The 23,021-nt window shown below is 38.6% G+C and overlaps 1 protein-coding gene across 18 annotated transcripts in view; it reads left to right on the top strand.

Moving 5' to 3' along the window:
• ZNF516 (zinc finger protein 516) overlaps positions 1-23,021 on the top strand; it is a 134,970-nt gene that overhangs the window by 51,634 nt on the left and 60,315 nt on the right. For all 18 annotated transcript variants that reach the window (XM_038391761.2, XM_043508207.1, XM_043508208.1 and 15 more), the window contains one exon: positions 3,813-5,836. In XM_038391761.2, the coding sequence (XP_038247689.1) occupies positions 3,934-5,836 (1,903 nt within the window). In that variant the 5' untranslated portion in view covers positions 3,813-3,933. The remainder of the gene's footprint in view (positions 1-3,812; positions 5,837-23,021) is intronic.

Here is a 23,021-nt window from a genome sequence, read left to right as displayed (position 1 = left end):
TCTGTGAATACTGGGGTTCTCCTGAGGATCAGGGGCTGGGCACTCCAGGGAAGTGATTGAAGGGCTCAAGGGCTGGGGTGTCCCAATTGCTAACCAGTAGAGTGACTGCAGGGCCTGCAAGGCCTGAAGGGGAATGCTTGGGTTGCTTGTGGCTGGTGTAGTCAGGGAGCTGACCCATGACAGGCACAAATGTGGTTTCCTCACACTAAGAGCAGGTAGTAGTGAGGTTCCTCACAGCCCTAGGTATCCTGGAGAAGATTCCCAGTAACCAAGGAACAGATTTTCAAAGGTGTTTAGGTGCTTAAAGATGCAGATAGGTGCCTACTGAGATTTTTCAAAGGTCCCTAAGCAGGTTAGGCACCCAACTCCCGTTGAAATCAATAAGAGTTAGGCACCTAACCTGCATAGGTGCTTTAGAAAAATCCCACTACGTGCCTATCTGTATTTTAAAGAGCCTAAATACCTTTGAAAATCTATCCCCAAGTTTGGATGCTTATCTGAAACTCTTAGTTCAACAAACTGATCTGGAAATTTCCTGAGAACAGGTTTTCCCTTTACTTGGTCCCTGTCCAACATAGCATTTTGACACTGCTTCCAGGCTTGGAAAAATTAAAAATAATAGGGCAATGAGATTGAAGGTCAGGAAAAGTTTGTTTATGGTTCAAGTTGGGCTGCTAATTTATTTGAACTGCTTCACTCATTACTATCCTATGTGGAGTTTTTCTGGCTTGTTTGTACTTTTGGTACATCTTTCTGGTTGCCTGAATGACGGCTATTATTTATTTAGCCAAGCATGTGTCTTGCGGGGCTGTCCCTCAGCTCAGTCCTAAACTGCTAATTTCAGGGATCAGCAGTTCAGATGCTCTCTTTGCAAACTTGTTGCTCAGTTAGACATTTGAGCTCTTGATCGGATGTGATTTTCCCCATGATAATGTAGTACATCAGTTCTGGACATAGTCATAATAGAAAAATGTGTTTCATTTGAAAGAAATGAAATTGAATTTGAGACGTGTTTCTTGCAGATATTTGTAGTTGTATTGGTCCTTGAGGAAAAGGTAGATAATGTGATGCTTACCTCTTAAAACTATAAACAGCTAGTAACCAAAATTAATTACCCTGAAGATCTAAACTGCATTGTTTTTCAGAAAATGAAAACTTAGATTAGCTTAAAAATAATTAGTGTTATTACCAGGGAATGTAACTGAGTGCCTGAGATGAATAATCTAATTATTTTAGATTGTGTTAGATTTATGATGTTGTTCATGGTCAGACTACATTTATTCATTTCCTAGTTCAGAATAATCTGTGGTGAACAAAGTGACAAGGCCTTAGACTTTGCAACTGTAAATCTCTTCCTTTGATTTTTGCATCAGAAGTCTCCAGTGGAAAGTGTGTATGTGTGGTTGTAGTGGTGGTGTTTAGATCTGGCCACATCTTAAGAAATTGCTTTCTTTTCTTACTACCATAGAAATGGATTGACTCCATCCATTAGTGCATACAATATTCTTTCTTTCAGAGAGAACTTGCTGTTCAAACTGGTTAAGGGGGCTACAAATAACTGAGAAACTTTTGCTTTGTATATATAAGGGGACTGAAAAAGCTTACTTTATAACATTAATAACGTTATTTCTCTTTTTTTATGTGCTCAGGGTTGCGAGTTGATGGGGAAATACATGTCGTGTAGCTGAGATAAATAAGGGACCCAGTTTTAAAGATGGTTATTACTATACATACTGTCATGCAACAGCTTTTAAAATTCTGTTTGTTCATCACTGACCAATGTGATTTTAATAACTAAGACCTGCTTCAGCAAAGCATTTAAGCACATGCTTACCTTTAAGTTCCGTTGACATAACTTTAACAACCATTACAGTGAGCATTTAAGCACATGCTTATTTTACTTGGTTGAATTGGGGCCTATGTATTGGATCAGCATTTTTTTTCATACTGGATGCCCAACAGGAAATCATCTTTAAATGCAGAGAACACTTTGTCAATCTCTGTACTATGGTTTCCATTTTAATCAAAATGTGAAGTGCACTGCAGTCTGCTTTCCTGTTACATGAAGTACACCCCACATCAAGCACAGTGGAACTGCCCGAAATACAATTTAATGTAATTTTCAACAGGGGTACAATATTCTATAAAGAACATCTCCAGAAAAGTCTTTTATCTCTGGGCAAGCAAATATTTTTAAATGAAATTATACATGACTATAAAGCCACAGACTTAAAGTGTAACAACCACTTCAAGAAATGGTTTCCTAATGTAAAATATATATACACAGAGACATACAGACATATAGATTCTCTCTCTTTCTTGGTTTTGAAATAAGAAATATAAGAATGTTTAAAAATGGATTTTCCTGTTGATGAGAGTTTATTCGTACTTTTTTGGGGGGGCGGGGAGCCCATGGCCAGGGGAGATTTGATTTAAATCACTAGTCAAGAAGACTTGATTTCATCATGGTTTTCTACATAAAAGTGCATTTTTGTTGGTTGGTATAACCTTAATACGTATTCTTCACAACTCAGAGATAGATGTAGGTTTCATTTTTAGAAGGTACACATGGTACATTTTTAAACAGTGATTTATTTTGAAAACTTTTCAGATTAGTTTTATAGCTGTATCAGAAAATGAATGATTAGTTGGTTGGTTATTTAATTTACCAAAGGTAATTGAAGCATATATTTATGAAGTCATTGGGAGGTGAACTGTCTCCAATTCAACAGGTTAATCATTAATATTTGAAGGATTTTCTTGCCATGCTGTATTAGGAGGAGAACATCACAGGACAGACATTTAAATTGTTTTATGTAACTAAAACAACAACGTTATGTATTCTGGATTTTTTTCTTCAACAGCAAACATATAATATTTTAACAAAACAAGCATATGTCCCTCGCTTCTCACATTTATTTCCAGATTTCTTTTCCTTGTCCAGATCTATTCTGCCGCCAACAATCTTCTATTCATTGAACTTTTTGAAACTTTGCACTTTTAGAGAGAGATAAGGGATTGACTCTGTGTACACAAATTTGCAGAGGGACAATAGAGTTGAGGTCTGTTATTTCTCACCTATATATATTATTTATTTATTTATTTAAAATATTTTTGCTGTTAACAAGCATGTTTTCTCTGGAGACACAAATCCACAGTTTGAGAACCACAAAACTAAGCATCTTTGATGGTATCTTCGAGACTGAGCACTGAGTCCCATTGGGTAGATAGGAAGATTAACCTAAATAATCTATACAGAAGCCTGTGGTATCCCATAAATTGGGTCCCTAATCCATGAACTATTGGAACTCATTTATAAAACTTTTCTCGTATATTACATGAATATATTGTTTTATACTATAGAATTAGAATGTATAATCTCTATTCCATGATGAGACATTATAGCTCAAAGATATATCTTTACCTTTAGATAGGTTTTTTCCTCCAAAAAGTATTTTATAAAAAAAATTCCAATTTAAATTAAAAAAATCCTTTGATTTTTATCCACCCTGCCCATGGTTCGCACACATCTTTTAAACCATGGTGTCCCTTATCCCTGTGTAGTCATTGTTTTTACCCCAAATTATATTTTAATTAATGTTGCTTTGAATGCTAACCATTTAAACTAAAATTGTGCATGTTATGGAATATGAATATAAGCTAATGCTTATTATTAAAATAAATCAAAGTATAATATGTTTTTGAAATTGGGGCTGGTTACAAAAATCGCCCAAGGAAAAGTATAAATAGTTTTAAACATATTGAATAATCTACTTACACAATTTCTGTATTTTTGTTTTTGTTTGTTTCAGGTGCTTATTGCCATCCGCTTACCGAACATACAAGAATAAAGTGACAGCCCAGACTCTTTTGAGCAATTGGTAGTGGAAACTTTAACCTGAGAATGAAGAGGTAAACACTCAACAGAACCGTATGATTGAAACCACAGCCCAGCCCTCTGCTGTTGGACAAGGCTTTGTCCTTTTGCCCTGTACGACCGATGTCGCAGTAGTTCAGATGGATCGCAGCAAGGAGGTAGAGATGGAATTACGAAGATCCTCTAGTCCTAGCAAGATAAACAGGAACGACATTGATGGAGACAAGTCCATGTGCCACAGCTGCTGCATCTGTGGCAAGAGTTTCCCTTTTCAGAGCTCCCTGTCTCAGCACATGAGGAAGCACACAGGAGAGAAGCCCTATAAATGTCCTTACTGCGACCATAGAGCTTCCCAAAAGGGCAATCTGAAGATACACATTCGGAGTCACAGAACAGGCACTTTAAGTCAGGGGCATGAGGTGGAGATGGGAGAAGCACAGCTTGGAGAGATGGGAGTCTCAGAAGGCCTTGACGGATGCACCAGCCCCACCAAAAGTACATCTGCCTGCAACAAGATTCTGAACGGGGCAACCCAGGCAGACAACAGCAAGATTTTATTGAGAAGCAGCAAGAAGGAGGTTGTTACAGAGGCACCACCTGCAGAAGATGGCAAGCTACCCACTTATCTGTGCACCTTCTGCAAAAACAAGTTTGAGAGAAAGAAAGACCTGGAACAGCACCTACATCAAGTCCATAAGCCATACAAATGCAGGCTTTGTAACTACATGACATTAAGAGAAGAGACGCTGTTAAATCACATAGAGAAAGACCATATTACAGCCCAAATTCCAAACGGGGAAACTTACACCGAGAATTGCAAGAGTGAGCTGAATGCAGGGGAATTTCCTTGTGAAGTCTGTGGTCAGGCCTTCAGTCAAACCTGGTTTCTCAAAGCTCACATGAAAAAGCATAGAGGATCGTTTGATCATGGATGCCACATTTGTGGCAGAAGATTTAAAGAACCCTGGTTTCTCAAAAACCACATGAAATCACACGGTCCAAAGACGGGGAGCAAAAACAAACCAAAAAATGATTTAGAGCCAATAGCCACTATTAATAATGTGATTCAGGAGGAAACAATTGTGACTGGCTTATCTCTGTATGAAGTTTGCACCAAGTGCGGGAATCTGTTTACAAATATGGAAAGCCTAAAAGCACATAATGCAGTACACTTCAGAGCTCAAAGAAGCAGTACTGAGAACAAAGCTGAGGGGTTAATTGATGGAAGCCCAGATCCATCTGTAAATAAGCAATTTTTCTTACAGTGCCTGAATCTGGGGCCTTCTGTAGGGACAGATAGAGTTACAAGAGGACAGCCTGGAAAAAGGGTAGCTGAGTTGGATCCAGTTAGTAGCTACCAGGCCTGGCAGCTGGCCACCAAAGGAAAAGTAGCAGAGCCTTCTGAATATGTAAAATATGTGGGATGGGATGAAGTCCTTGCTGATGCAGATGTGACTTATGACAAGGACAAAAGAGAATATATTCTTGTCAGCCAGGAGAAGCGCAAGCGAGATCAGGATTCACCCAGCTCCTCCAACAACCCCAAGAAGAAAAGCTGTGTCAGTGGGCGCTTGGAGAAGAACAGCAATGTGCAACAAGGAGAAAACTGTATCCTTGCTCAGAGTGACCTGGACTACAGACCCTCCTCAAGGCAGAGCAGAAGGGCATCCCAAAACAAGTCCACTGAGTGCTTTGAGTGTGGAAAGATTTTCCGCACATACCATCAAATGGTGCTCCATTCACGGGTGCACAGGAAAGAACGCAGGAGCTGCAGTGAGAGTGGGACCATTGCTCAGCCAGACCGGTATGGATCCAGCAGTGAAGAAGGGGATTCTGGTTCTGTTAGTGGGCCAAGCACTCCAGGCTCAGCGTCTGCCCCAGAAGATTCTGTGACCTCTGGAATGGGTGAGGAGGGTGCTGAGGACAGCTTTGAGGAAGGAGTACCTGAACCATCACTAGGTAAGCTCATACACAACATTTCTCCCCCCTTTTGCCTATGTTACCTTTTCTTTGTCTCTAGCTCTTGTAGATCCCATGCCTCTTAGCCTCCTGGGGCCTGAATGTGGGACACAGCAAGGAAGAAAGGATCAAAATGATAGATGAGTAAAATACCATAAGAAGCTTAAAATTAATGTGAATCAATTCTATAGCCTAATTAACATTGTTTATAGTCCCAGCTGGATGATTCAACATTTCTGGTGTAAATAATAAAAGTGAGGTCACAGGAGGTCTTTGCAAGATACAGGTAAATTTGGATTTCAAATGAAGGACAACTGAGAGGTAGCTTAGTTACCCCTAGCAACACAGTTACCTCTGCTGTTTGCTTCAATATCTCTGCTGTTAGTTTCAGTATAGCAGTATCTTTCCTGGACATCTCCAGGCCCAATTTTGCCCTGATTTACACCCTTTTTGCTCTCAGTATACAGATGTAGTTAGAGCACAGTTTGCCTGCTATAATCTTGAAGCACATAAACTTGTTAATTGCTAACGAGAAAGGCATTCCTTCCTCTTTTCTTTTTCTGTGTTTTGCTTCCCCAAACTTGTGTTATAACTATAAGGCTATAATTAATCTCTCTGGATTAAAGCAGTCCTCTGAGTCCAACTCTAGCTAAATGGAACAAATTATTCCCCAAATAGCAGCAAAGTAAATATTTAAAGAAACACTAAGCACTTTCATATCATTTTAAATTTTTGTTGTTTACTATCCTTTGTTTATAATACCCTGTGAGAAATGAGAGAGAAACATTTCTTTCCTGACTAGCCCTCTGCTTTTTCCATTTGGCAAACAATGACGTTTTCCCCCATTTTCTTTTTCTTTCATGAAGAACTAACTAATCCAGGTTTTGTAATGTTTAACCTGTTTTCAGGAGCATCAGTGAGGAAGTCACCAGCACAGTTCTGGGAAATTTTTTAAACGATATTAGTTAACGCATGCTTCCTCAGCTGGCTAATGTATGTCATAGAAGAAAAGCAACATGTTCCAGGATCATGTATTAAGTTCTGTATTTGATCATTATTGACAGCAGTGATGATGTGGTGTTGGATATATTTTGTCACTGGACATTTCCCATCAGATTATGATCATTTTAAGAGAGGTCAAAATTTGAGCTGAAACTACCAGTCATATATATCCCTTTCTAAATGTAGTGCTTAGATCCTCTTCCCCTGTCCCTCCAAGGGTTGAAATCATTATAAAAATCAAACCCTTTTTTGGTGCCTAAAATGTCCTTTTTGGAACAAAACTTGTCTTGGGTTGACTTCACTGTGAGTTGTCAACTTTATTAGCTTCACTGGGACTTAAGTCCCAGATGGGCAAATCCAGGGGCACATTAGATTAGAAGGTTAATTTAATGAAATACCAAAGCCAAATTCTTATGTGCTTCCCTGCCCATCTTAAAAACCACAACTCTAATAAGTACTAGTGACAGATCAAACTTAAGTATTTATGTCATGCTCATTTGACCAGATAGTAGGCCCAAAATTTGGTCTGTCCATTTATTGTTGTATTTATGCAATTTAAAAAAAGTTTATGAAAGTATACTCATTGCATTCATGTTAAAATTCATTGGGCACTCTCTGAAACGCCCCTGTACAATTGATTCAATATGTAATTACTGAAATACAGTATCATGCAGGGTGAAATGAGACTGTGAAATTCTACTAGTGCAATGCACAATACCTTTGTGGAAACAGTTGTGATGAAAAATCATCTCCCCAGAGACAGGCTCAAAACAGCAACAGTCCTTTCATATAATGCTCAAAGAGTAAATTCTTCTTCTGTACTGTTCTTCTTAATCATTTGATTTTAACCTTATCTCTTTCCTACCTCAGTTCAACTTCTGAACGCTGATCTCAGAAGTGAAAACATTTTAAAGTTACGCAGCAATTTCTCTCATAGTAACCCAGTGCCAATAGGAAACTCATTTTCTTTAGTTGGCAAATTGGTTCTCACCTTTCGTATTGAACAGTGAGAAAGTAGCAAACTGATCAAGCTAAATAAAGATGAATGTCAGTAAATAGATGCACTTGCACTGTTTGTGTGCTTCATTTTTTATTCCACAACTTCACATTTGAAGAGCTAGTTAATCAAAGGGACTACTGTATAGTTAAGGAACTTTATTGTTGCTACTTCACATTGTTAATGCAATTTATTTAATATTTACTAGCGATATCAATGAAGTGAACATTTTTCACAGCTGACAAAGCTTTCCAATTGAAAATAGAATAAGTAGAACACAGTAATTTTTAGGCCAAGATCGGTATCTTAATTTTCCTCTATTTATATCTCTTTGATAAGGCAGTTTAATGGATATGCTATTCAACTGTTTTATACTGTCAGCAATTTAAAGATAGAGGATTGGGTCATTCTGTCCATCAGGTTGTATGAATACTTTGTTCAGATAAAGGAATTTAGCCCTCTTGAGGTTGCTTATTCAATTCATGAGGCTTTCTCTCTCCTTTATGAACTAAAACTTGACGTCTATAGAGTATAGGCCAAATTCTGCCTTCATTTACAACCAGACAGCCCCATTAAAATCAAATGCTTTGTTATGCTCTTTAAATTGTCTTTTGTCTTAGAAGTGTTATGGTTTGCTACCCTCTGCTGAGGCTCTTCTAGTTAATCTCACAGGGTCAGGTGGCCATTTTAGTCAATAGCAAAGCTCGAGCAGTAACAACAGTAACCATCTTCAATAGCTGTAGTTTCTTTTCCCCACATTCACTTTACAGTGTTGTTTTTACTCAGAATGTGGCTGGGCAAACCTCGTGGTGCTCATGAGACTATTTAAAATCACATTATTTACTTTTATTTTCACATCTTAACTTCCTTTCCCCATAACTTGTATATGTTACTGTGGGACTGCGAGCCTGAAAGGGCCTTGATCCTGCAAGAGGGCTGAACATTCTGTCCCTGATCCAACATAGCATTTAAGCACATAATTAACTTTAATCATATGAACAGTACAATTTAGCTGAGCATGTGCTTTGCTGGATTGGGGCCAGAATGCATGGCACCTTGCAGAATTGAGTCATATTAGAGGAGCAAAAAGCATGCACCAAATGCAAAATAGCTCCGAGTCTCTCAAATACAGAGTCTTCCTACCCTTCACTTATCCTCTGCTAAATCGCTAGAGTCACATCATTCTTTCTCAGCCATGTGGGTTGTGTTTGCAAACCCAGATTACCATCCATCAGAGGCTCCCAAGATGGTGTATGGAGTACTTACATCTGCATAGACTTGAAGGCCTGAAGGGACCATCATGTAGACTGACCTATTGCAGCATTGCAGGCCACAGAACTCCTGCAGTAGGCCCATACCTCTGTCTGAGTTACTCAGATTCTCAAATCTTGGTTTAAATTTTTCAAGTTACAGAGAATCCACCATTTACTCTAGTTCAAACCAGCAAACTGCTGATGGTCTGTGAAAAGCTGGCAGGTCACATGGTATTGGCTCTCCTCCTTTTATTCAGCTGTTAATCATTTTAAAAGATGACCAAAAATTGCATTCCTAATATAATTTTTCTATATAAACAGTCTCTGCAGTTGCCATAGGAATGTTATGCAAATGAGAGAGGAGTGGTCTGTGTGATGGCCAAAGGGAGAAGAGGTCGCCCATGAGCTATATTGTCTATTAAGAAGGAACCGCACTATGAAAAGATATAATCTCTGTGCACTGTTTATCAGTGGCACGAATGGCGCCAACAAATAAGGTTATGTCAGCATTTCCATTATGTTGCATTTAAAGCTGCCTGATCCAGGTGCAAGCAGCTGTTGCTCAGCGCTTGCATTGACTTCAGCTTTTTTTTTATTAGTTTCAGATCTTAACTAAAAGTGGTAGGTTAGGGGTCATGCATCATTTCCATATAAGTACAAGGAGAAACAATCTCTATTTTTAGCCCATCTGCTTCTCCCCCAAAGTATATAATTTGGTGAGCCAAAAAAAAAAAAAAATCAGGACATGCAAGATAGTATCTTTATTTTTAGGCTGAAAGTGGGCACCCTAATTTAATCCCCCTCTGGGCAGCCCTGAAGCACAAAACAGGCAGAATTATTGCTCTCCATATCCAAGTGATCATTAAAACAAAACAGTATGGGAAGATGCCTGCCATACCATTCCTTCCCCATTAACTTGTGATCCAGCTAGATCTCTGTCTGCAGGTAACTGGGTGGTGGTGGTTTGGGGTTTTATTTGCTTTTGTGTATGTCCTTTTGAGCTTGATCTCTGCAAAGACCTTGTAAACCCTCCCCTCACAAACAAACAAACAAACAACAACAAAAAAACAAAAACTAGAGTCATGGTGTGTTTAATGCTTAGAAAGTGCTACAACATTAGTTTGTTCATTAAGGCACTATGAGCTATTTCAGTTTTGAAATCTAGACAGAAGCATCAGCTGTGACGACATGACTGCCACATAGTTGCTGGTGGGAAAATGGGGAAGCAAGTTCATGTAGTTTTAATTTAATATTTTACAGAGCAACAAGCAAAGAACAATATTTTGTATCCTCCACTGTAGTGCTCAAGGGATTTAGCAAAGGAAATAAATTACTTCCCCCACGTATGCATTCTCCCTCTGAATGAAAAAAGTTGTAAAGTAACTGTAGAAAACCAGGATTTTTAACTATTATAGGTGGGATAGAGGAGAGGGAAGTTTTATTGTTCTAATTGGTCTTACCAAGAAAGGGAGGAAGAGGAGAGAGATCATTGTGCATGAATGGGAACCCTGATTCAAGTGGGAAAGTTTCTCCTACACTTAGTTCCCCCCCCCTTCTCTGCCTTTTATGTGTCTTGTATTTTTCTCCCAGCTTCCTCCAGCTTCTTCCTACATTTTAAAAAGTGACTCCCTTTTACTGATGCTGCTCATTGTAGCTGATGCATCATGTTGCTTATTATTATTTATTATGTTTATTACAGTAGTGGCTGGGGTCTCACTGAGAATAGCGCCTCAGTGTGCTAGGCACTGAATAAAAAGAACATTTCCTACCTCGGAGAACTTACCATCTAAATAGATAAGACAGACAAAAGATGGGGGAAGGTTGGAGCAAACAGCCAATCAGCACAGGGGGCAGAATGTTTAGTCAGAACTGTCGAAAATACTCTGATAACATCATCTGTTGGGGATTGGTTCTGCTTTGAGCAGGGGGTTGAACTAGATGATCTCCTGAGATCCCTTCCAACCCTGATATTCTATGATCTGTGCTGGGAGGTCCCTGCTTAGACTACTTCAGCAGCTGCTTTCCTGGTTTCGGTCTCTGACTCCCCCATACAGGTTCTTTCCCCAAGGGCACATGAATCCTAGTGCTTCCTGAGGGGATCTCCACTGTAAAGGTCTGAGGCCAGGAGCTGAACTGAGCAGCACAGTGGAGGTTGTGAGGGAAAGAAAATGCTGAAGAGGATCAGTGAGGGGTAAGCCCTTCAGACTTACTCCCAGGGTAGGCGGGTGTTTTGCTACTGCAGTTAAGAAAAAAAAATATAAGGGTAGGATGTCACATCACTATTGTTTCATGTTCATCAGAGATGAGAGAGCTCAGAAAGGATTTACAAAAACAAAAACTTTAGGATGGCAATGGAAGCATATCTGGCAGCAGAAGCACATCCTCTCTTGGTCATATAGTTATAGTTGATAGTTATAGACTAAACTGAACTTTCTTGATATCAAGAACAAGAAGTCAGAGCTCATAACCTCTTCTCAGTTATTGTTGAAGTTCTAGGCACTGGAGAAATGCCTGTTTTGTTTTAGTTTTTAACTTGTCCGGGGGGATTTCTTGGGGATACAATGCTTAGACACTGTTTTATGTAATGTTTTGGTTAATGAACTTAAACCGGGGAAAACAGCATATTATTGCATGTACATCAGGAGGTGTGGCAAACAACCCTAAGCACACAGCCATATTAAAAAGAGACACATAACTGATAGCATACGATATCTATAAATTGGGGTATTTGGGAAGAACTATAGGGAAATCTCTGAAGTCTGTTGAAATTCGTTAGAGTATGGGAAAATGCTAATTATTTTGCCAAAAATAGAGACTGTCCCTACGTAGTGACCACTAGCCTTTTGGGAGGTTAGAAACTTGAACAGGAAACAAAATGAGATTCAGCTGTGAAAATTGTAAATTAATACATTTGGGGACAAGTGATGAATTCTTGGTCCCACTGAAGACAGTGTGAATTTCTCAGGATTTTCTCTTAGTAATCTAACAGTAATATATGCAGTGGGAGAGAAGTATTTGGAAAGCAGTTATCCTCAAAGAGGCATGGGGTAATAGTGGATACTAGAGCTGGCTGACAATTGTTTAGGATGGTCTAAGGAGGTATAACTAAAAATAATGGGATGATACTGAGCAAAGGAAAATGGAGACAATATCAGAAAAAAATTTGCTTATCTTTAAGTATGAGAATTTTTCCCACCAGAAGAAGTGATAAAAGCCCTGTTTTTTGAGTAATTAAAATAAATAAAGCCCCAAGAATACAATGCTCTTATTTGTATGATTGATTACATTTAGAAATGAGTAATTGGTGAGTACAATAAGAAATGAATTATTGGTGAGGGCGTATGGGGAGATAATCTACAACATAGTTGCACATACAGGAGCGCCTTCAGTCTTGGTGCGGCTGAGGTGTAAGCAGATGCACATGTGGCTCTGTATGCCCCTAATTCTGGCCCAGGGCTTCCTACCTACCTGTAAGGAACAGGATATTTCACTGTGGGATACTTTTGTGTCAGGGTTTTTTAAGTTCTGTAGAATGCATCTATGTTGTTACTCTGTGGGCACAAGAGAAATAAGGCAAGTTTTGGGATCTGGCAAAGCCCAAAAGGTGTGTTTAGTTTGCACTAGAGGGGTGTAAATTCTAGAGTACACTAGTTTGTCATGTACTAATTGGCCTATGCGGATCCTGCTGGCGCGCACTAGAAATTCACTAATGCATGTTAATGTAGTACTCTTTGAAATGGGGACTTTTAATGCGCACCATTCAGGATCCACATGGGCCACTTAGTGCTCAACAAGCCAGTGCACACTAAAATTTACACCACTGTAATGTGGATGAATGCACTGAATAAAAAAGGCCTGAGATACTTAAATTAGCATAACAATACTTTAGCTGTATTGCCAGCCCCAAGCATATAAAATAATTCCCCAAATGTCATGATACTGGCTTAAAAATCATGAAATTTTAAGAAAAACTAAATTTAGGTCTTTTTGCCTTCATGGGTCACATTTTCAGCTCTTTCCCTCAACCATGAGGATTAGAAACTTTTTTCTTTTTCCATTGAAAGTTGAGATTCTTATATAATCAGTTGACTGAGACTTTAAGAAGGATATCATGAGCCTTGTGATAAAAATCACAAGAGTTAGCAATACTGCTTTGTTTTCTAAGAGATTCCGAATAAATGGCAAGACTAGAATTGCTGAAGCTTAAGGGTTTGCCATGGAAAGGCAAACCCATAAGAGAACCTGAAAAGGAAAGATTAGAGGAATGATTGGACACTAAACCATTTGTGCACGAAAACATCTTAGACTTCCACAAAGTGCAATAATTACAAATAAGAACAATTCCAGTAATTTAGATTAGTTGTATACAAATGAAGAAGGGAAAAATAAGCATAATGCCACAATTGCACAATACATCAGCAAAATCTGACAATGTCTGAGTTGGCTGTCAGTATAGAACTCCTCCCCATGCATACTTTATTAGCAAAACTAATTCAGAACTACACACAAAAGGGTGATTAATGCCAGTACTTTCAAATATCACTGCAGTTTGATGACACAAATGTAGAATGGGGGGTTAAACAGAGGCCAGGGCCCAGTTCTTTGCAATCACACACAAGAGAAATTATGTAAGGTTTGGGATCTGGCAAAGCCCAAGCTGTCGCTCTTGGCAAACTCATGAGACGAAGATCAGATCAGTATATAGCTTGAAACATGGTTGATTTTATACATTTCAAGAACCACTGGTTTCTCTTTGGCACCATTCTTATTAACACTCTGAGAGCACTATTCTAACACACACAGGAAGACAGTGGTATTACTGCATGGCCTGGAATGTGTTTGCAAATCATATATGGCAGAGTGCTATTTGTGAGCAGCATCAGGCCCGGGTACCTTTTCATAGCAGAATCTTACAGCACCACTTTTAAGAGTGTGGTCTGTTGCTCCGGACTACAGTGGAAATGGTCATAAGTGGGTATCTTTCTAGTGTTACGGCCAATGGTCACAATTTGCTTCCAATTTATCCTTGGATTACCAGGGGCTAATGTGAATAGAGAGAGGAGCTGAGAGGACTGAACAAAACAGAAATGAGTGTTTTGCACCAAAAGGGAATGGATGACAAGGAAAGGTTTGATAGCTAGAAGCACTGAAGGGTGTTGGTGAGAGATCAGAGAAGCCAGGGGACGTATATGGGAATGACTAATCCTCCAATTATACAGGCTTTAAGGTCTACATGCCAAATTGTTTGGCCTTCCCTTATTTTAAGATGAATGCAGAAGCCGTGTAGCAGATAATGGAAGAAGTGATTGATTAGAGCTGAACAAATACATGTTGAGTATTGGCCTGCTAGCTGTGCTCTCTGTAATTTTATGTATAATACTGACATCATACAAACTAACCTTTACCCTGTAGGCATTTTGGGTTATTTCCACTGTGTTTCTGATTGGCAAGTTCCTTTTTTCTAGGTTCCGTGTTACTGAATCTGAGGCATTGTGAGTTGATGAGCTCAAAGTATTTGCATACAATACTAATAGCTTAAATTCCTCTCACAGTGAAGCAGATAATGCGGTACAGATAATATCTGGTCCAGTCAAGTTAGTGATTTAGGCATGCTGGCCTAGCTGCAGACACCTCAGTAGTTAAATGATTTACTTTCCCAGAAATTAAATCTTTCCTGCTGCTCCTAGAAAACTTCTTTAGCAACATTTGGAGGTTATAGATATGTTAATAGTAGGCTTGCTGCTGTGACTGTTCACCCATTTCTTGCACTTTACCAAACTGCAGTAGATGATTTCACTTGAAGCATTTAGTTATAATTCCCAACTCCCAAGCACACCCTCGTAGCCAAGGGTGGGACTGCAGGCCTCTGCCTCAGTTTCCCTTTCATAGGTTCCCAGTTATCCACAGGTTTCAGAGTAGTAGCCGTGTTAGTCTGTATTCGCAAAAAGAAAAGGAGTACTTAAGTATGAAAGCTTATGCTCAAATAAATTTGTTACTCCTTTTCTTTTTAGTGATATTGCAGCGATCAACTTCAGTGGGAGCAGAATCGGTCCCTTATAGCATAAAGTCAGCTTTTTTGATTCAGGGGGTCTCATTCAGCTTTACATGCATCTGAACAAGTACTCATTATTTCTTCAACTGCACTTACCTCCGAGGCTGTGCGTAAGGTAAAACTAAAACAGAAATGCAGAGCTCTGAGTCTCAGGTAACTAGGACCAAGCATTTCCAGTGTGGGGGACAGCTACTGTGTGTCTTTCAGACTCCCCATTCTGTGCCATTTCATGTACTGAGACCATGCATGCCAGCCCACATGAATGGGATCCAGTGTGAGGGATACAAGGGCCACATGAGGGAAATTTCATCAGAACCAGAGACATAATGTGAGGTTTTTTAAAGCAGCACTAGCTAAGCAGCCCACATCAGGATGGGCATAACCAATGTGACTCTGTCCACTAATCTCCTTGTTAGTCTCTAAGGTGCCACAAGTACTCATTTTCTTTCAGTTATCCACAGAAACTTTATGTTCAGTAACAAATTCCCTTTTTGGGGCCTGGTTTATTAACATAAAATCAACCCAGAGTAAAGTCAAACCCAAAGTAAAGTCTCTTCCATCCTAGTCTCCCACTGGGAGCAGCCCCTCCTCCCAGAGGTCTCTCTGGTTCCATCTCTCCACTAGGCACAGTTATCAATTCATCCCAGGCTCTGATGATTCTGTTTCTCCCCTTGAGATTGGGGATTGCGTAGACCCCCACTTCTTGGGGCAGTGTTTGCTGAATGCTCAGACTACTTACCACCACAGCAGCTCTCGTCTCTCTAGCTTCCTCTTCCTGTTTCCCTCTTTATAAGGCCCAGGTGCCTTTCCTTAAGCCCAGTTGGGCAACAGGTAGTCAGTCACAGGTGCTGCTTTTTCTTAAAGTGGCCAGACAGAGTGTTTCTTTTTATGCATTTCTTTTTAGGCACAAAGGACCACAGTTAGGCTAGATAATTTCTGTAGACCTGTGCTATACTGCAGATGAAGTGCTGTGATGGAGCAGCATGTTTAGCTGGAGCACATGGCAGCTTATATCAAATGAGGCTGTAGATATTAGTAATTCTACCCTTTAGAAAAAATTTGTACCAACTCATTAAGGGATTTCCTAATCCTTGCAGCCGTATGTGTTTGAAAAGAAAACTAGGAAAGTGAGGGTATTGTGAAAAGATTTGGAAAACAGTGTAAGAAACTTTTACTACCTAGACATGTAAGATCATATCAACTCTGTTGAAGATGTGCTAAGTACCACTAGATCTGAATATAACTCCAGTAGCTTCTGGATATAACTTCTGGAAAAAAAAGAGGCAAGGTCTCTTACTGGACCAACATCTGTTGGTGAAAGAGAAAAGCGTTCAAGCTACATATAGCTCTTCTTCAGATCAGGGAAAGGAACCTAGACTGGAGTTACCTGCATTTAAAGATTAGTCATGTCTACGTTATTTTGTATGGCCAGCATCCATTCTTTGTTTACTGAATACTCTTAACATTTTTTAAAAAAAATAACATTTTACGGTGAGATTCAGAAAAGCACAGATGGCAGTTAGTCACCTAACTCATTTGTTCCTTCAGAAATCTCCCCCTTTCGGTTAAATCTATTGTATGTATTTTGATCGCCTGGTGTATGTGACTTTTTGCTCTTCTTCAGCAAATGTTAAGTACATCTCCATACATCCACCTTCAATTTCTATATCCAGTTGGAGAATGACTTACCTGATTTCCTCAAGAACCTCGCTTCTTGATACTTAGTCCAGTTGGTTTGTGAAAGTCTGTATAGCAACTCTGGATTTGCTTATTACTGGGCTTTTGAATGTTTCTATTACAGCATGCTATGTCACTCAGTGTGACATTTATACTCATTAAATCATATCCTGAAATGTGAAGGTAGATCTGATTAAGAGGTTCCCCTGTCTTGCGATGTTTTTTGTGAGATAAAAAACCCCAGCCGGTGAAACCTGTGTCAGACAATGGAATTGATAACGGTAATATTTTGAATCTGATTTCCAAATATTTCTGTAGCACTGCAGCTTCTTTTAAAGGGTTTCTAGTGATCTGTAAATGATTGTTGATAAGTGATTTGTACAGATGTCTTTGATGTTAGATCTTTTTGCTGCTCTTAATATCCTGGTTCACAGTTTGCCCCAATCCACCTTAAATCCAGACTCAGGTCTTCTTTGTTAGTGCTTTAGATTTAAGAGTGGGTGCAGTGTGCCTCTCAGTGGATGCAATGGACTAAATTCTGAATAGTTGCAAATGTTGTAAAGTTATTGCAGAATTTGGCCCAGTATCACACAATGGTCAACTTTTTATCTGAAGTTGCGTTTTACAATTATGGTATTCCCTAGGCATTCATTCTCTCGCTCTCTCTCCCCGCCTTCCACCCCCCTCCTCCCCACCAGTTACCTACCCAGACAGAAGATTATTTTAGCTTAGATGGACATCCACTTACTCTGCTCAGACAGCATATTGTCCGCTCTGAGTTATACCAGTATAAGTCAAGAGTACTTCCACTGCAGGGAATGGAATACGCTGGTGTAAAACTGGAGTGAGAGCACTGTGAGGCTCATTGTTTTTTCATTTGTCTCTTAATTGCCTACAAGACATTTCAGGACCTGCACTGGGGGTGATTGGAAGATGCAAAGTTGAGAACTAATCTGTGTTTGAACGTAGCTGTTTTGGAGGTGACACCTCTAATTTTTGTTATATCTTTTGATGTCTGGGTTGTTTGAATATTATGTCTTGGAGCTGCTTTACTCTTTGGATCAGATTTACAGACTAGAATCTCTCATGGTTTATAACACTGACATGAAGACTCACTCTTTTTGCTCATAAAATTAGAGGTTTGGGGGGTTTTTATGCTACGGTAGTACTTCATACCCACTCTTCATAATGCAACCTCGAGCCGGATTCATTATCATGCACCAAGATGGCTTGTTAAAGCCTGCTTAGGACTCTGGCTTAGATTGCTTACTGTACCATTTTGTGACTATTGCTATTATGCCATTTCTCTTTGATACACATCTATGAATTACTCTAAATGACAGTGATGGACTGGTAGAAATGTAGGCAATTGTTTCAATGGTAGCTTTGCATCCGACGAAGTGGGCATTCACCCACAAAATCTTATGCTCCAATACATCTGTTAATCTATAAGGTTCCACAGGACTCTTTGCTGCTTTGTTTTTCATGTCTGTATAAAAAGTGAGATGCTACTAGTTGCTGAACACTCTGGCCCCAATCCAGCAAAACATTTAAGTACTTACTTAATGTTAAGCATATGAATAGTCCCATTTACGTAAGTGTTAAGTGCTTTCCTGGAATGCTCAGCACCATAGGACTTTGAGTTTGTAGTCTCTTAGGGTCAAATCTGTCTTTGATTGCTGTATATAATCTGTGGCCTGATTTGACCATAATTATTAACATGGTGGTGGTCAACATTCTTGTTCATTTTAGGGAAATGAGGTTCAAGGAACCAGAGCATGCCTCAATATTTGCACCTCTATTTTTTTAGGTTTCAGAGTAGCTGCTATGTTAGTCTGTATCTGCAAAAAGAAAAGGAGTACTTGTGGCACCTTAGAGACTAACAAATTTATTTGAGCATAAGCTTTCGTGTAGCTCACGAAAGCTTATGCTCAAATAAATTTGTTAGTCTCTAAGGTGCCACAAGTACTCCTTTTCTATTTTTTAAGTTATAGCTGTTGGAAGTTACTTCAAAGGTAAAATAATAAGCTACGACTAGTTTAGTTGACAATCATAGAAGTTGCACCCAAACTTTAATATAAATTATACATTGCCACTTACAATTCCTGAAATCTATTTAGTGCACATTTTCTGTACAGAACATCCAAACTGGAGGAATAAGTTCCCTGGAGAATTGTCATATTAACACTGCTAAGCCAACAAATACAGCTACAACATATTGCTGTTAACGACAAGGAAAAGGAACATTTTACATAATTTACAAGGCAAAACTTCCAATTTCTAATGGGTAAGTATCCATATAGCAAAAAAAAAAAATTACCATCACAATTTGATGCATGTTGGAAACGCCACAGGACACAAGTTCAGTTAGACATGGAGAGTTAACCACTTTTTTCCCTTTAGAGGTGATCTATCCAGAGCTGAAACATATAAATGTAAATAGGTCATTTTGGGGAAGTTTACACTAGATAAACAGAAGACTTTGGCTTCAAGCTGCCAGTTCAGTCTGTTGGTTTTCACAACCCCAAAATTATTGTGTGTTTTAATTTTAATATTTCTTGTTACTTTAAGTAACAAGAAAATAAGACAAAGTAGTAGTATGCACCAGGTCTGAGAACAGATATCAACTGAACTGAGTTTGTTGCCAGTTCATGATGGTATTATTAAACTATTGTGTAACCACTAATATATAAAGTTATAGTAGTTCCAGAAGTATAGTGAAACTCCAAACAAGACAATTTTCCCCCCCTTTTTCGGGGATACCGAAACATTGATTTAAACTGAATTTGGAGTTAGTTTATAATTGTAATAGAAGACGCTCCTAAACCTTGTGTTACTTTGAGATAACAGATTTGTCAGACTGTTGAAGGCACCAGCTCTACCTGACAGCACTTCAGAGGTATGTGTTATCTCAAAATAGCATATGTCTTGTCGTGTCTTATTGCTTAAATAGCATTTGAGGCAAGTTGCTGTCAGCAAAAATTAAATAATAATAGGAAAAACCCCAAAGAAAGTCTGGATTATTATTTGCCCTATACTGTGGAAATTTGTGAGTTTTTTTTTTCCAGAAATGTAAACCTAAAGTTTAAACAACAGTACTTTTCCCGCTTCTCTGTGAAACAGTTTGCATGTATTTTAACAACAATGGCCAAGCACAAATGCCATCAGGCTGGAAGACTGAATATACAGTGTACTATGGGAATTGTATTCCAGGCTAGCCATTTCAAAACTTTGATAAAACATGAGTTCACATAGAGACAGCCAAAAATGTTAATCCTTCAGAAGCTTTAAATACTTTTTTGTGTGTGTCAGACAACTATAATACTTTGTGCAGTTAAAGTATTTTATGTATATGTGCATACATGATACCATCATACTAAAATTGATCAGTTGTTCTGTTTTTCAGTTACTGGCTACTTTTTAAAATCTAATGGGGTGTACAAACCAGCATTAATTCATCTATGAATAACATCCCTTTTCTTCTCCAAAAAAGTTTATGTTCAGAGAACAGAAATGAAAACTACCTACCTGGCTGGATAGTGTTAGTAGCAAGGAATTTTATTTAGCAGATTCAGTATTGCCAGCCCCCAGTATTTAAAAATCAAGAATCCAAACCTAAGGGGGCTAGATCAAGTGTTCAATAGGCTGCTTAATGTTAGGAATAAAAGCATTGCTGAATCAGGGTCATAATAGTACAAGTATACAAGGTTCCATCTGTCCCTTTCACCAACCTACCCCAAGGTAGGGCAGCAGACCTTGCGTTTGGGGGTCGACTCTATTTCCTTCATTTTCTCACTTTCTTCACACGTTGACCTGAGCACACAGCCTGAATAAGTGAGTTGTGTGCTGGTTTCCATGATTCAGCCTTTATTCAGTAGGTGTTAGAGCCTTTTTAAGCAGTTAATTAAACAAATGGATCCTTCTCTTCTGTAATAGAGAATTCAGGAAGTACAGCTTACACAGCACAATGCATATAGAACACATTAATTTTGAAAACTTTCAGTCATTGTACTTTGCAGTAGTCTCATTTTCTACATTTATTTCACACCCACATTGAGAAGCCTTGAAAAACTGGTCAGATCGCTGAATACCAATTGAAACTTTAATAGGAAAGATTTAATTTTTACCTGCCAGAAACCAGTTATCTGGGATGTTTTGAGTCAGGAAAAGAAGAATTTAGACTTGCAGGTAAACTGGGAGGGTTGAGATATATGTATTTGAGGGGTATTTACCTTTCCTCAGATGACAAGCATGTTTGGAAGGGAGACCCCAGATCTCACTAGTTGTATAGGAAACACAGGGCCTAGGTGGAGGTTCCCATTTTTGCTACTTTATATATAAAAATGCTGGTAGCAATTCCGCCCTACGATTTTATTTTACAAATGAGTTACTAGTTTTCATCTCCTGCATTATCAGGGCACAAGAGCCTAATAAAAGGAAATATTTATGGGAATAGTGTGATATTAATGTTTAACAAATTGCTTATGTAACAGCCAAAAAATATACTGTTTTGACCTTTTCTTTGTGAGCTTTTCCACAGTGTGTACCTTATTTTAAAAAAATCACATTTAAGATGTGTTGAGTAAATTGGAATATTTAATTTATTAGATTCACTCTCTAGTATTTACTCTGTGAGACTGAAGCAATGCACAAAATACTATACATTATAAAGTATGTATTTGGTCAGTAAAAAGAAAAGCAGGACTTGTGGCACCTTAGAGACTAACAAATTTGTTTGAGCATAAGCTTTCGTGAGCTACAGCTCACTTCATCAGATGCATGCAGTTTCACTCCTTACTTTTGAGAGTTTCCAAAGGGGGAAGAAATAGGGTACTAATATGGATATGCAATACTACAGGCCAGAACAAAAATAATCTGCACAATAAAAACTCCATGAGACTCACCAAATTTTAAGAAAGCTAAGAAGAATATTGTACTCATTTAGAAAAAAACAGTGATATATATGTATAAAGAGAAAGAGCTGATGTTTTAATGTTTAGGGCTTCATCCTAATGTTACAGACTGAAGAATAAACAAACAATGTAAATCTTTCAAGCTCATTAATACTTCCAGATAGACATCACATGTGGACATACCTCCAAGGGTTCGTCTTGGGTAACAGAAAGTATGCAGAAATACAAGCTAAAAAATTCCTTCATTAGAATAACAATAATTATCCTAACCAGGAATTGGTTTCCTAAACATAATACTAGTACATTCTGATTTATGGATCAAAACTGGCATTCAACATATACAACATCAGGAAACTAAAACTTCCTTTATGTGAGATTTATTTTAGCTCATGAACAATGGAAAAAGAAATCTAATTTCAGGCCTGATCCCCTCACTTTTACATGCACACATGGAATTCCCATTGAAATTAATGGAAGGACTGCAAGATTGGGGCCTTTTTAAGGCAAAATGTGGTCTGCATTTATATGAGATGGGTGAAATTCTGGGTCTGTTGAAGTCAGTGGAAGTTTTCCCAATTACTCGACCTAAGTATGTTTTGATGTTCACATACTAAAAGAAGCGCCAGTGTACTTCTTTGTACAGAGGTATAGTCCACAAGTGAAATGATACACTAGGGTCTTTAAAACTTTGATAGTCTTTGGTAGGCTATGAAGAAGAGGGTCCTAAAATATTTTTTAAATTACTGTAAATATTACTTTTTATTTTATTGATATTACAGTAAGGCATTGTCACCTGTGTCATCCACATGCCCTTCATTTGTTTGTTACACTCAGTTGTATCAGGTCTTAATTTAGATAGGAAGAATATCCCTGCACTGGGGAGTTTACCATCTCTTTGTAGAACAGATAACATAAAGGGACCCAATCTCACTGGGTTTCAGAGTAGCAGCCGTGTTAGTCTGTATTCGCAAAAAGAAAAGGAGTACTTGTGGCACCTTAGAGACTAACAAATTTATTAGAGCATAAGCTTTCGTGAGCTACAGCTCACTTCATCGGATGAAGCTTATGCTTTATTAAGCTTATGCTCTAATAAATTTGTTAGTCTCTAAGGTGCCACAAGTACTCCTTTTCTTTTTGCGAATCTCACTGGGGTAACAGTGATAGGAACATGATGTGGCTAAGTAGAATAGCTTTGAGCACAACTCTGCAGGTGATGAGTATTTATTTATATCCTAAACCCCACCCTCCATGAGATACAAAGATATCAGTAATTCCTGCTGGCTACTAACAG

The sequence above is a fragment of the Dermochelys coriacea genome, chromosome 2 (assembly GCF_009764565.3).
Source record: "Dermochelys coriacea isolate rDerCor1 chromosome 2, rDerCor1.pri.v4, whole genome shotgun sequence".
In the NCBI taxonomy this organism is placed as follows: domain Eukaryota; kingdom Metazoa; phylum Chordata; order Testudines; family Dermochelyidae; genus Dermochelys; species Dermochelys coriacea.
This window is presented reverse-complemented; position numbering and strand designations above follow the sequence as displayed.